Genomic DNA, 14,490 nt, shown 5'->3' on the forward strand with positions numbered 1-14,490 from the left:
CATTTGACACGTGTCCCTCCTAGAACTTGGGAGAAAAAGGCGGCCTTCAAGGGCCCAAATCCCGAGAAAGCTGTAATACGGCGCAGCCCATCAGAATTAGGTCAGAGTGACCTAATCAGGGGCACGTTTCCCAAAAACCATATAAATAGGGAGATTCCCCCTATTTTTGGGGCATCTACAATTTATTACAGCATACCCTACATTCTCTTACATCAGAGAAACACCTGATCTTGGAATCTGGGAAGATCTCATTTTCCGCACCTTCTCCTACTCATATTCAAGTACTAACTTGACCGTCGGAGGCGGAGCTCCCATCACCCGAAGTCTCCGTTGTTTTGCAGGTACAGGCCGCTTGCAACCAGTCTTCGAGCCGTAACTCTCCCGAGGGACAAAAACACCCAAAACACAAACTAAGTTCAGAAAATTCAAATAAAATAGGAAATTTTGTCAAAAATCACCTACTAAAAACACTTTTTTTTTTGTGAAAAATCACCCACAATAAGGAGAAAAAAAAGTTATAAAAAAACCACCCAAACTAATAAAAAATGTTGTAAAAAGCCACCACTGCTGAAAATAGGTCACTGACCATATTTGCCGGTGTTGACTACCCTCCTCGTCCCCTAGCAACCCCTACAATTCACAGGATGAACTGATGTAGACTGGCATTAAAGATGGGCACGAGCCGTGCCGGCACGCGGACGGCACGGGCCCGGCACGACTCCGACACGCGGCCCACTTGTGAGCCGTGCCGTGAACAAAAAAATTGAAATCCGGCACGGGCACGGCGGGCGGCACGGTCGTCGGCCCGTGGGTCGGCACGCCGACACGGCCCGTGGCACGGCCCATACCCAATTATATTAAAACTTATTTAATTAAGTTTATTTATATAAACTTATTTAATTAAATAAACTTATTTAATTAAGTTTATTTATATTAACTTAAATTAAAGTTGTTCAAAAAAAATATATATTAACATTAACGTAAACATAAAAAAAATAACATTATTTATATAAACTTAAGTTGTTCAAATATATATATATATATATATATATATATATATATATATATATATATATATATATATATATATATATATATATATATATATATATATATATATATATATATATATATATATATATATATATACGGGTTGGTCCGCCAGGCACGTGGGCCGTGTCGTGCCGTGGGATGGGGTGTACCAAAATTTGGCATTGCACAGCCCGCCGCGAAGCCGCCCCAGCACGAGCCCCACCCAGGCATGGCCCGCGACGGCCCAGCCCGGCACGATGCCCACCTTTAACTGTCGTTCAGAAAAGTCTGGCCACCCCTAGCAAACATCTTATTATTAAAATAAATTCAACTTTTTTTTTGAATAGAAATAACTATATATCTTTATCTATCTATACTTAGTTTTTAAATACACAAACTACAAATATATACTAAGCCACATATCATCACAATCACTCATATGCCACATGTCACTTCTCTTAATATTCCCTTTTAACCTTTTTATTATTTCCTTTTTTATATAAAAAATAAAATAAATAAATAATGAAGTGCTTAAGTAAAAAATGAAGTGTTTTAAGTGTTTCATTTCTAACATAATAAATTAAAGTTAAACTAATTAGTGCTCATTAAATAAACAATAAAATAGTCTTTCCATCCTTTACACTTAAAATATAATTTTAACCAATATGTCATTTCATATCCCACAATCTCTATGTATATATACCTAATTAAATTCCAAAACAACACCAACGCCGCAACACATATAACACAAATATATATGCTACACATTTCAAGAAAATTAACCAAAATAACACCCCGTGCATTAAACGGGGCAAAAGGCTAGTTCAACTTAATTAGCCCTTTAATGATAGTGGATCAGGTGAGGAACTATAGAATAATACCCTATCTTAGTAGATTATCTTTAGTCATATTTTCACTACTTAGGAAGTTATGCAACTAAGGGTATGCATGTCATTTGTGAATATAAAAATCTATACTAAGAGCCTGTTCTGATTGACTGAAGTGAGCTGAATATTTTATGTGAGAAGGAAATTAAGAACTGAACTGAAAATAATATGAAGAGAACAGGCCCTAAGACTCTCCTAGCAATGTCTATGTATCCCGTCAAAAAAAAAAAACTGTCCATGTATCACTTGACACTCTACTCATATAGCAGGAAACCTCATGCCAAGTAGAATTGAATACCAAGCAAAGTTTGATGGATTTGGTCTTGTGACTTTAAGGTCACGAACACGAATTTGAGCTCTACTAACTAAAAAATGTTTGAAACTAGGGGATTCTCTTACCTTTTCCCTCTACTCTCAACTGATGACATGCGGAGTTGATATCAAATCAAACCAGATAAATTCATATTAGATAATGTTATATGTATATACGTTCAATTTTATTTTTTTATTTTTTTAAAAAAAAAAAAATAAAAAAAAAATAAAAAACTTGTTTAATTTTAAAAATAAATTACTCGTTTATTTCGAATAACTTAATTAAATAAAATAATTAATTAAACATAGAGAAAGTACGTTGACACTTATAGAAAGTGGACCACTGTCCACTAACCCATTATAACCATAACAAACAGTTTTCTCTCTCCTCCTCCTCCCCCCTCACCCTTTTTAACCGCACAACACCCTCTTCTTCTTCTTCTTCTTCTTCGTGCAGTTTTACTTTCTCTCTCCTATTTCTCTGATTCTCTGCTAATATCAACCCTAACTTCATTCTCTGACAAACTTCAACAACAAACTATTCAAAACTGCCATTGTCAAATTCAAAAATGAAGCGAAAAAGTACTCTACAATCTACTCATACTGCTACTGTTGCTGTTTCTGCTGCTGAATTTCTGACGAAGAATGTTCGATCGAAGATTCCACGGCGAAAACGAGCTCACATTTCTCCAGTTCTCATCGATTTCACTACTTCAAATGCTGCTGCTGATGATCTTAAGCTTAATCGCAATTTCTCCTTCAATTCTACTTGTGATGAGGTTTCCTGCAATACGACGCTTGAATCCGTTGTTTTACCTCCAAACGGCGCGTTTCAGGCTGGAAATGAAGTGATTCTGAAGCCGTTGAAGAAGGAAGTTGCTGAGGTTTCAGTGTCGGAGAATTCCTGTGTTGAATCATGCTCTGTTGTTGCGGAGTCGAAGCGAAATGGCGCCGCTCCGACGGATTCCACGGCGGCGGCGGATTCTCCGGCGAATACGACGGTGACGGTTGAGCAGAGGAATGTGAAGCATTATTCCTGTGATTCTGGTGATTTTCAAATTGGATCAATCGGCTCTGATTTGGCTTGCTCTGAGCAATTTTCGTATGATGATTACGAAGTTTCGTCGGCAACGAACTTCTCCGAGCTTGAATCGGAGATTTATTCCGGTAATGGCGAATCAGAGTTTGATATTTTCACTGATGAATATACTCCTTCAATGTGGTTGAATTCCGGCAGCCAATTCTCTGAGAAATCCGGCGATGATTCGTCTTCTCCTTGTTTCTCTCTCTTCAAAGAGTATTACAAGCAATTCTTACCAATGAGCTCTGATTCTACTGATTACGAAGTTACTTCTCTCTTCGATGATCAATATTCTGATGAACTTGCTGTAAGTATTAATTTAATTAATCATTTAATTTCTGAGATAATTAATGTTGCATTTTGCTAAATAATTTGATGTAATTATTAATTGATTAATTAATTGATGATCAATTGTGTGTTTGTTCGTAGTACTGGAAATTTGAAGTTGAGGAAGATGAAGAGAGCTACAGAATGTTGAGAAGTAGAGAGAGAAATCAAGCAGTGAAAGCGAAAGACTACGTTGAAGAGTATGATTTTGCGACTGATTTTGGAGAATTAATTGTTGAGCAACGATTATTGATGGTTAATTGGATTATCGAGGTGAGTTAATTTCGATTTCGAATCGCCATTGTTGAAGCTTGAATTTACGGTTTCATAAACTCTTTGACGTCAGCAGAAGTTGTTTTCTGGTTTTTTAGCTTTTTATTGTTTTTAAATTTAATTTTTGTTTTTTAATTTTTGCAAACGGTAACTGTTCGTTAGAGAGAATAACAATCAGTGTGTCACGTTTGTTGCTATATAATTTAAAGAACCTGTCCAATAATATATTGCCACGTAAGATATAATTTTAATTTATATTCCCGATGGTGTAACCTTCAGACTCAAGATACATTGTCAAAACGAGTTTTCGCGTGTAGAATGCTGAAATGTTGTGCACGAATCATGTCCTCAAAGTAATAATTACTCGTAATTTTGTTGCTAGAGGTATAATATGTAAATTTTGATTATGTGTTGTTTTGATCAAGTACGGTTTTCAATTGATAAGTTCCTTGACCCTTACAAAAAAAATTCGAAACATTACTCCGTGTTATATTACTACTCGGAGATGTGATTAATTAAACTCTGAAATTATCATTGTGTTTTCTCAATTGTGAAAGCACAATTTGGAATCATGTTTATATGAGAGTGACTGTAAGAATTTTTTGTTAAATGCATGTAGAGACTCTATAAGGAATATGGAAGGGTCCTTTTTAATTGAAGACATGGTATATGACTGCATGGATTATTATTAATTAGGAAGTAAATACTAAATAATCCTATGAACTTAAAGAAGGGGTACTTATTGGGACAACTGAATTATTACTTTGCAGATTAATGATTATTATCGTAAAAGGCTTTTTACTCAGTATTTATTTTGATCATTGCACGTTTTCTCACAACTAGATGCTATGCATTCAGCCATTTACGCAAGATTTTGCTTAAGTTTTCTAATTATTTTTGGATTAGGATAGCAATCAACATTGCCTTTTAAGGCTAGAACATTTAGTCTGCTGAATATAGCCCTTTCTTAATGGCAATTTACCTGCAGCCTTGCTTTTCTCAGACAGATTGCTTGAAATTTGCCTTCAACTCCAAAAATAAAGGAGATGGTTAACTGACTACAATTCATGCTTTGATCAAACAGCTAACCAAAAAAAAGGATCTCCAGAATGAAACCTTGTTTCTTGGTGTGCGCCTCCTTGATAGATTTCTGAGCAAAGGATTTTTCACAAGTAGGAAGAACCTACAACTACTTGGCATAGCATGCTTCACCTTAGCAATCAGAATTGAAGAAAATCAGCCTTACAACAGGTTTCCACAAATCTATCTTAAAGTTGTTTGTTTAATCACATTTATAAGATGACTTAATTCAGCTATTTTCTAATCATATTAGCTCTTCAATTCATGCCAGTTGTATTATTGGAGTTTCAAAGCTTTCACTGATTGAGATATTGGTCTTAGTCTCCTAGGTCAGGGTCTCAGATAGATTAGATATGACAACGAAACATGTTTATACAATATAGCTTCAGATCATAACTCAACTAAAGCTTCCTAGTTTGTTAGACTTGGTGGATTCACAGTGTTCTGCTTGTAGCTCTTCTTTTCATTGTATTATCTTGGCAGTATCATCTTGTTGTACACTGATTGCAATTATATTTTCTCAGATTTTAGATTAATTATGAATCTACTTGAATTCCAGTGTTCGGCAAAAGTCTTTCTATGTGGGAAGCAATGTATACAGCAGATATGAAGTAGTGGCCATGGAATGGGTAGTGCAAGAAGTCCTTAAATTTCATTGCTTCTCGCCAACAATCTACAACTTCTTGTGGTACATACAACTGTCCGATATTCTTTTGATCTGCTTGCATTAGATGCATAGATAGATTCGATGATTGAAGATAGTATACATTGTTATTTTACTGGATATGATTTGCAGAACTGGATTTAAAGCCTATGGGGTATATTACATACTGCTGATAAGTGTGATTACCTTCTCAAAAACTCAGGTTTTATCTAAAAGCTGTGACTGCTGATGAAGAAATGCAAAGAAAAGCCAAGTACTTGGCTGGTCTGTCACTACTTGATCATAGTCATCTCAGATATTGGCCCTCAACTGTGGCAGCAGCACTAGTTATCCTCGTCTCCCTGGCACCAAACCGAGATGAATTCAGCCTTAGGGTCATGGAGGTATCATAACTTCAGCTTTTTTTTTTTTTTATTATTTTTTTTAATACTGATTCTATTGCATTGCATCATGTTTAGTACATCCCTGATTTGACATCAATCACACAACTAAGAGGAATGCATGATTTAAAGTAATTGCTTGCCTTTCTGTTTTTCCTGTTAAATTAGTCTTTGAGATTTGACTTTAAAAATGTACCATTTTCCCACATTGCAATTTGTTCTTGTTTGGGACTTTGTAATGACTGGTAGCTATTGCATCATGTTTAGATTAGGCGTAGCTTTTGGTTTCCTTTTGCGTGGAAATGATAGATTTGGAGTTTGAATTTAGCAGTATTCCATTTATAATTTCAGAAGGCAATGCATTCTATGATGGAAAACTAAAATTCCTTGCCTGCCAAAGGATGGATATACTATTAATTAATTTTGTCTTCCTACATTTTATAACGAGACTTAATCTTTCAATTCTCTAACACTATGTCAACCTTATGCAGGCTCATGTTAGAACAAAAGTTGACGATCTACCTGAATGCATTAAGGTATTAGAAAAGCATCCCATAATTTCTAATCATTCATCAAGGTTTTCAAAATGTTTCGGCTAGTAAAACTCACAACAATTCATGTTCTGATCTTCTGATTCTTTTTGACAGAGCTTGGAATGGTTGGCTAAGTACTCTTGGTAAAGGTTAACTTTATTCCTGATCAGATTTTGTGGCCATAATACTTGTTAACACAGCACATAGAAGCTATGAAGATGCAATATTTGTCTAGTATATAAGAATTTCTACACTGTTTCTGTACCCAATTTTTTGTGAAGTGTACCTTCACCTCATAAGACTGAACAGGAAAAAGTCCTTCAAAATTCATTCTGGGTTCGCCTGCATGTACCCTCAGCATCAAAGTCCAGCCTAAGAGTTCAGCTAAGGTAACTCACATGTATTGTTCGCGACACAAAACTTTGTGCTCATAACAGGAACTCGTCTACAACATTATTCTTTATGTTGATAATTTTTTGCAAATTGTATAGACTATAGTGATAATGTGTCATTGTAGGAATTTATACTACAGCAAGCAAAGTTTGCATAGTGTCAAGGACATGAACGTTTTTGATTTGGTTCGGCTTTTTGCCAAAGGCATGAAGCTTTGATCATTAATCTTTATAGAATCCAAATTTTGAACAGTTGAGTTCAATTTGCTTTTACATCAATCTAATGAGAGAAATGGATCCTCGTTAATTTCATATTGTTATATCAAGTTATCAACTATAGTCCATGAAAATGTGGAATCACTATATAATTAGTACTTAATTTCTGAGGCTAATTTGGGGATTAACTATATTGTTAATGCTTTTGGAAGCAGTAGCGTGGAAGTTCAGTCATGCCTTGTTAGTTTCAATCCTCTAATAAGAAGCATGATATATGATTGTTTAGAGAATGGACACATATTCAGACTAAGGCTATCATTATTCAATTCCTTTATTGACTTCTTTTGGCTTGTATTTAAAACTCGGTGTGATAAACCATAGAGGACAAAATGACAAAATTAATATTTGCAAAAAGATGTTGTACAGAAATCCAGGAAAAAAAAAAGAACTTGGATTTTTTGCGATAAAGAACAATGATGTATACGTAATTTGACCCAAAATTTTGGTATGCCTGCGGCTTCGTATGAAAGGAGGTAGGCATCACTGCATCAACCAGACAACCATAACATAAGGCTAGCATTATTATGTTTCATTTGGATTTTGTATAGAAATCAAATGGGCCAGATATCAATTGGGAATAATTCCTTTTGTACCCAAGAAAAAGGATTGTTCATGTTAATTTAGACATGCAATTTTCCATATTTCTAAATTAGTTATAAATAAACAAATATACATATTGTATGAGAAAAACTTTCTTTATTCAAGTTTTAGATATCTAAGTAACGTCTGAGAGAGGGATAGGCGTGAAGTGTGCACCCTTCAAAATCTAAACCTATCAAAAAAAATATTTTTCTTTATACTTAGAGCCTGTTCACATTTATTGAATTGAACTGAGTAGAGCTGAAATGAATATTTCATGAGAGAAGGAAATTAGGAGCTGAATTGAATTGAATCGATTGGAGCTGAACTAAACTAAACTAAACTGAAATTAAGCTGAAGTGAACAGGTCCTTAGATACCTAACATGTGAATATTAACATTTGTTCTTTATATAATAGGTGTATTATTTCAAAGACCTTTAAATATAAAGAAGTGAAAATGACTTTTGTTTGTTTATACATCTTTGCCAATAAATCTAAGTTTCCATGCCTCTCAATTTTTTTTCTCCCGATTTCTTGTAAGTAGTCACCTAAATAAAAGAATAACGTATCAAAAGGCATTGTAAATATTTTTTTTATGTTCTTGGTTCAAGATTTCTGCTCACAAATGAGTGTTTAAACTCTTGAATGTTTATTCTCTCTTCTCCCCAACTATTGTGAAGGTTTTGTGTTTGTTGTTCAATTTCTTCTCTCATGAACCCCCATGTTTATAACTTTTGATTATCTTCCCTACTCGCACGGTGGTATTGTGTTTATGGTTAATCTCACTATTCAAGAACTATTGTCTTTTCCCTAAAAATGCCCTAAGCTTTTGATAACCTATATTTTAGCGCTATGTAAATTTAGCTAGTGGGTTTTTCAACAATAGCAACCAATCAATTAAAAATTATAAAGGATTCTGATACCATGTTATATTAAGCACAATAATCTCATATCATATCACAATTCACACCATATATCACCCCTTCCATCAATCACAATTGAATATGATTGTCAAGCAACCACTAATTACCAAATTAATCTTCACATGAATTTTCAAAACCTTTTGTCTATTTCTCGAGCATTCACAACACCCTTTTTTCCCTTAAATGAATATTGTTAATTATATAGCTAATCTTTCATTTCCTAATGTAAGCAATGCATAAGCTAGTGAAAAGATTTACATATTACAATCAAGATGATAAAAGAAGGGAATACCCTTCCTCAACTCCTAAGAAGCCAAACCCGCTAGCTCAAATCTACCTATTCCGTACAATATTTCGGCTCAATAAAACCTTCTTCACAGTTCTCACCTTAAAACCCCATAAAATAAAAACAAGTACTCATATCTAAATGTCAATACATTAATGATTTTGCATTGGGTTTAATGAAACACATTAGCATATTCCAACGTCGACGTTTTTCTTGAGTGCATAATTTACGAAGTTTATTATACCAAAAACAACCCCACTTTTCACTCATTTTTGTTGTCTCTTTCCTCTCTACATTCACAGTATTTGTCCACTCTCTTTGCCGGGCCGAAGAGGAGCCAAAAAGCAAACGAAATTCCGGAATTTAAATCAAATTCCACCAATTCATCTTATACGCGCCTCCAATTCTGGTAAAACTATTTCTCCCATGTTTTTGATCTTTATTTTCATCATTTTTTTTTGCTGTGATTTTTTTTTTTTTTCTTTTTCTGAATATATATATATGTATTGAAGAAGTGAAGAACCAATTACTTTGATTCTGGGTTTTTGATTTTTACATAGTTATCTAATTCTGGTGAAATTCTACTGTTCAGATTTCTAGGGTATTTTAATTTTCCCCTAATTTGTTTTTATCATGATTTTCTGCCTTTTTTTTTCTATTTTGGGAAGTGGGGTTGGAGGTTTAATTTGTAGGTTTGATTTTTTTTATATTTTTTTAATTTTTATTTGATAGGGTTCTGAGAATTTTGTGAGTACTTTAGTTGTGAAAAGAATTTGTGTTAATGGGCAAGCTGAAATGTAGTGCAATTTCTGATGATTGTAGTATATTTGAGATGATTTTTTATTTTTTTAAAATTTAATTTAATGTAGTACTCCTTTTTTAAGATCAAATTGATCCTTAGTTTTATTTCCTCATTTCTGGGTTTTATGAAGGTCATAGTAACTACGTTTATGGACATTTTAGCTGTCTAAACTATTGTATCAGTAATTAGATTCATTTATGTTTGATTCCATGTATCGCATGTTATTTTTCCAGTGATTTGGTCAATGAGGTTGCTTACTAAGTTCATGGAATGCATGGCCTTAACCGCATTATGTTTATGTGAGGGCATTGAAGTGTGCAGGGCATCGAGTTTGGGTTTTTGATCTCGGGTTTTATAGAGCATCACTGTAGTTTAATTTATGGTTATTTTAGATGTCTAATCTATTCTATCATAATTAGGTTCATCCTCATTTGATTCCATGAGTTGCATGTTATTTTTCAGTTTGGGTTCATGAAATGCATGTCACAACTTTAGAATTCCCAGTACAGCTGAAGTACCTTGGGAGTTTACATGTGAGGGCATTAAAGTGTATAAGGCGTCGAGGGAGGTGTATTGTAAATTGAGTTTGGGCTATGAGATCATTGAGACAAGACTATGGGACACTGTGAAATTTAAAGAACTTGTTTGCTTGGACAAATAGGGTTTTTCTTTCACTTGTTGGATTTCTTTGGTTTTGTTCTTATATCAATCTAGTTATTGGATGTTCCAGCCATATATTTAATATTAAGTTTGTCTTTGTGAATAAGATATTATTTAATTTTTTTGGAGTTGTTGACATTGTCTTTATGAAAATCATGGTATGCACAAGTTTGATTTATAATTCGTGAAAATGGAATATTTCTGAAGTTTCTATAGTTTCAACTGAGTTAACGATTGGGTTGATCTTTCCAGATTGTTCTGCGGTGTGGGTTTTAAGTTGTCAAACATGGTTAGCAATCTAAGTTTGGGAGATGGAATGATGATATTGGATGAGGCATTTTCGAGAACAAGGAAGATTATGGAAGGATATTCTAATGTTAAGTTCAGTGCAGAGGAGTACCAGAAATTTTATGAGTATCCAATTTGGCCCTTGTTTTAAATTTTGGCATTAGTTGTCTTCCTTTATTCTTGTCAATCTGTTTCTCCTTTACTTTGGTAGATGTGTTTACCTGCTGTGTGTCCAGAGGACTTCTTTTGACAATTCCAGGATGCTCTACGAACGATATCAGAATGGTTTAGAAGAATGCATCTACTCATTGGTAAGAATCAACTGCAGACCATTAGGATTCATGCTGCCAATTTTTTTCTTGTTGCCAACATTGAATTTACAAAAAAAAATCTTTTAATCTTTAAATGTAGAGCTACTTCAAATTCATCATAGTCAGACTCAGACATTATCAAACTTTATGCATTTTTATTCTAGGTTATATTTATGTATATATTATTTTTTAACATAGGCATGGCTCAAAAAACCATGCTGTACAAATTGAACTGGTGAAGTGGTTGACCTAACTATTAGAAATTTGCTAGTCAAGGTCTGTAGTTGTCTTTGATTTGCACAATGGTTGAAGCTGTGATGTACAGTACATTCTTAAATACTTGGGTCTTATACAAAGTGTTCTAAAATCAGGTCAATATTCCACTTGATTAAATGAATACTCTGGATATCATGCTGTATCCTTGAGTATCTTTTCACCCTAAAACTTAACTACATATGATGGTTACTTTTCTCTTATTTTTACCCCAAGACACACAGTATACAGGCATAAACGTATCCATCATCCCAAAATAAAGTACAAGTAAAAGTTTTAGAGACAGTGTGAAGGGACTCTTGTTTTGGCATAATGGCATCTTCTGTCTGTGGTTTTGCATATACTATTTTTGCTAAGCAAATTGTTCATACAAATTTCTTCTCCGAGTAAATGAACAGTCAATAATGAGTCCAACTTTGGAAAAGCTTGGTAGTCTTTAATTTGTGAATTTTTTCTTTGAAAGATGGTCTATAGAGCAAAGAATACGTCTAAAAAAGATTCATTTATTCAAATAGCTGATTCATGATGTTAATCAGTCGTCAGTACTCCTATATTCTGTTTAGGATACTTGTCCTTTTCTATATGCTATTTGTGTTTTGCTACTGTGTTTGATATGTTCTCCGCCCTTTTTTTTCAGGTCCTTCCATCTTTGGAAGATAAAAATGATGCTGCTCTCTTGACTGAGCTTGTGGTGAAATGGTCTAATTATCAGTTGATGGCTAGGTGGCTGTCTAGATTCTTTTTTTACCTTGACCGTTTTTATATCCCCCGTGTTGGAGCTTTTGGCCTTTTGGAGCTAGCTATTAGATGCTTTCACAATCTGGTAGGCTATTTGTTCAATGAATAATCATTGCTGTTAGTTGAAATCACTAGAGGCCTTTTGTTTTTTCCTTTTCCTGACTGATAGCTGTACGTCAACTTGTCATATATTTCAGGTGAATTCAAGGTGTAATAGTAAACTAGTTCCTGCTGCAATAGCATTGGTAGGACAACTCTTCTTGCTTTTATTAATGACTAATTAGTCTGGGCATTATTGCATGTCTTTAAATCTCCTGTTCTGTCAATTTTAGATTAATCAGGATCGCAATGGAGAGAAGATTGATAGTAACATACTTAAGAATGTTGTGGAGTACTTTGACATTGTAAGAACAGTAGGAGGAACCTGCTATGATGAATTTGAAAAGGCCTTGCTTGCAAATTCTGCTGCTCACTATTCTCAAGTTGCTTCACATGGGCTTTTGCATGATTCATGTGCTGATTATACATATAAGGTTGTTTCCAAAAAAATTAGTGTCTTATACTCTTTTTATGTTGTATTTTCTATCAACCATTTTTTACCTAACCTGTAATTCTATAATCTATATTATTCAATTGTGGGGTTTTTGTTAAATTTCAGGTGCAATGGTGCCTAAATCAGGAATCTGAAAGATCTAGCCAATTTCTCAACCCAACTTTAAGAGATAAGCTTCTGCAGGTGCGTTTGTGTCTTAAGTAATTGAGAAATTACTTTGATCCCCTCATATATGTTAAGTTATATAATTTCACTTTGATTTGACTCGATTTAGAAATTACTTTGGTATTTACTAATGAGGTTTTTGCTGATCTAAATTTTCTCTGTGGCCATTTTCTTGAAGGTGGTCAAGTCTTGCTTAGTCGATCAGGTTGTTACAAAGTTTGCTGAGAAGAAAAGGGCTGAAAACCATGGCAAGTCAGCAGATTATCAGGTATGTAAAAATCTAACCAGCAGAGGAATCTGTAAAAGTGAGAAGTTATAAACAATGACGACATCAGTATATTTTGTTTCTGAAGCATAAGGACTTAATTGAGTTGATTTATGGATTGGATATAATTTCTGTTGAAATTGAAAGATACATATATATACAGACTTACAGAGTTATGGAAAGCTAGCATTTTTTAATCCAGCACATTTTTTGTAATTACCAGCTAACAACTGTAATGTACTGGTTTTGGAACATAACTATTTTCTGGAAAAAAAAAATAAAAAACCCTTACCATCACTGTTTTTACTATAATTTTTGTATGGAAAGCTTTCAAAGAAGTCTGAGTGACAATCGACGATGTTATTGTAAATAACTGAATGTAGGGATTAGTTTTGGGCTTATATGAATCATTTGTTAATCCTTTACTTTCTGGTATTTTCCGTAAGTCAGAAATCAAACACAAATTACTGATATGAAACAACTGTGATTTTTGTGCTTGCCATTGATTGTCTTTTGATTATTGCTTTTGTAGTTTTGTAACGTAATTTGCATTCAGCTCATTCCTAGTAGATATCAACCTTCTGTCATTGGGGAGGTAGATATATGTGACTGTTATGCTAAACTGAAAGCAAGTAGTTTTCGCGATAAAATAATTTAATTTTACAATAAACTTTTCTCTACCTGAGGTACATATATCAGATATATGGACTGAGGACTGTAGGCGACTAGGCATCCAATGATCTAATCTATTCCCAATATCGTATTATCTTGTTTATTTGAATTGTTTCCATGAATTCTAAACAGGATTCTAGGTTGATCCTTCATGATTCTATTATCAGACCTGATTTATTAATTATTATGATGGCTGATTTTGTAGGATCTGCTGTCTAAATGTGCTGATCTCAATCTTGGGGATCCTGGTACGGATCAAAACTGGAATATGGTGCAACAGCCTTGATGTTAGTCGGAAGTAACATATAGTGCAAGAGCTTGAGTTTCCTCCATACAGTGATATCACCATTTTTTCTGACCGATATTTAAAAGTAGTAATACACAATAGAATTATGTTTAAGATGCTAGATAGTTACTGCAGGACTCTTGTAGACATCCTGTCGCCTGTGACTGTATGCCTGTACATATAATGTGTTTCAACTTTAATATCTTGTCGATGTTTAGTTTCTTCAATCTCCAAAAAATGCCAGATTTCTTATTTAGTTTGTCCTCCTATTGTACTCCGCAATCATTTTCCTAATTTAGTATGTCAAAATTGTAATTCTCGTCTTTTCTGTTAAGTTACTCTTCGAGGAAAACTTAGAGTAAGGTCATTCAGAATGAAACATTGTAGATTTAGTATACTTATTTAAAGGAAATTCCTTAAAAACAAAGCTTGATGTGCAAAACAAAAATGG

General features: G+C 34.0%; 2 protein-coding genes across 2 annotated transcripts; both read left to right on the top strand.

Annotated features, from left to right (window-relative positions):
- Positions 1 to 2,384: 2,384 nt before the first annotated feature.
- LOC145576214 (cyclin-SDS-like) lies at positions 2,385 to 7,120 on the top strand. The gene is made up of 7 exons (XM_081633998.1): positions 2,385 to 3,619; positions 3,742 to 3,912; positions 4,997 to 5,163; positions 5,552 to 5,680; positions 5,859 to 6,039; positions 6,528 to 6,572; positions 6,684 to 7,120. The coding sequence occupies exons 1-7, from the start codon at positions 2,801 to 2,803 to the stop codon at positions 6,714 to 6,716; spliced, it is 1,545 nt and encodes a 514-aa protein (XP_081490124.1). The 5' UTR covers positions 2,385 to 2,800; the 3' UTR covers positions 6,717 to 7,120.
- A 2,157-nt stretch (positions 7,121 to 9,277) lies between these two features.
- On the top strand, positions 9,278 to 14,282 carry LOC145576215 (cullin-1-like). Its single transcript, XM_081633999.1, has 9 exons — positions 9,278 to 9,435; positions 10,741 to 10,902; positions 10,988 to 11,087; positions 11,998 to 12,183; positions 12,296 to 12,343; positions 12,431 to 12,631; positions 12,757 to 12,834; positions 12,995 to 13,084; positions 13,959 to 14,282. The coding sequence occupies exons 2-9, from the start codon at positions 10,775 to 10,777 to the stop codon at positions 14,037 to 14,039; spliced, it is 912 nt and encodes a 303-aa protein (XP_081490125.1). The 5' UTR covers positions 9,278 to 9,435; positions 10,741 to 10,774; the 3' UTR covers positions 14,040 to 14,282.
- Positions 14,283 to 14,490: the final 208 nt, after the last annotated feature.

Source organism: Chenopodium album, chromosome 13, assembly GCF_948465745.1.
Source record: "Chenopodium album chromosome 13, dcCheAlbu1.1, whole genome shotgun sequence".
NCBI classification, from domain to species: domain Eukaryota; kingdom Viridiplantae; phylum Streptophyta; class Magnoliopsida; order Caryophyllales; family Amaranthaceae; genus Chenopodium; species Chenopodium album.

Bases quoted from the DNA above. Each gene is read 5' to 3' on its own strand.
- LOC145576214 (XM_081633998.1), top strand. From the start codon at position 2,801: ATGAAGCGAAAAAGTACTCTACAATCTACTCATACTGCTACTGTTGCT. The intron at 3,620-3,741 runs GTAAGTATTAAT...GTTTGTTCGTAG, and splicing joins AATATTCTGATGAACTTGCT to TACTGGAAATTTGAAGTTGA. The intron at 6,040-6,527 runs GTATCATAACTT...AACCTTATGCAG, and splicing joins TCAGCCTTAGGGTCATGGAG to GCTCATGTTAGAACAAAAGT.
- LOC145576215 (XM_081633999.1), top strand. From the start codon at position 10,775: ATGGTTAGCAATCTAAGTTTGGGAGATGGAATGATGATATTGGATGAG. The intron at 10,903-10,987 runs GTATCCAATTTG...TTACTTTGGTAG, and splicing joins GAGTACCAGAAATTTTATGA to ATGTGTTTACCTGCTGTGTG. The intron at 12,632-12,756 runs GTTGTTTCCAAA...GTTAAATTTCAG, and splicing joins GTGCTGATTATACATATAAG to GTGCAATGGTGCCTAAATCA.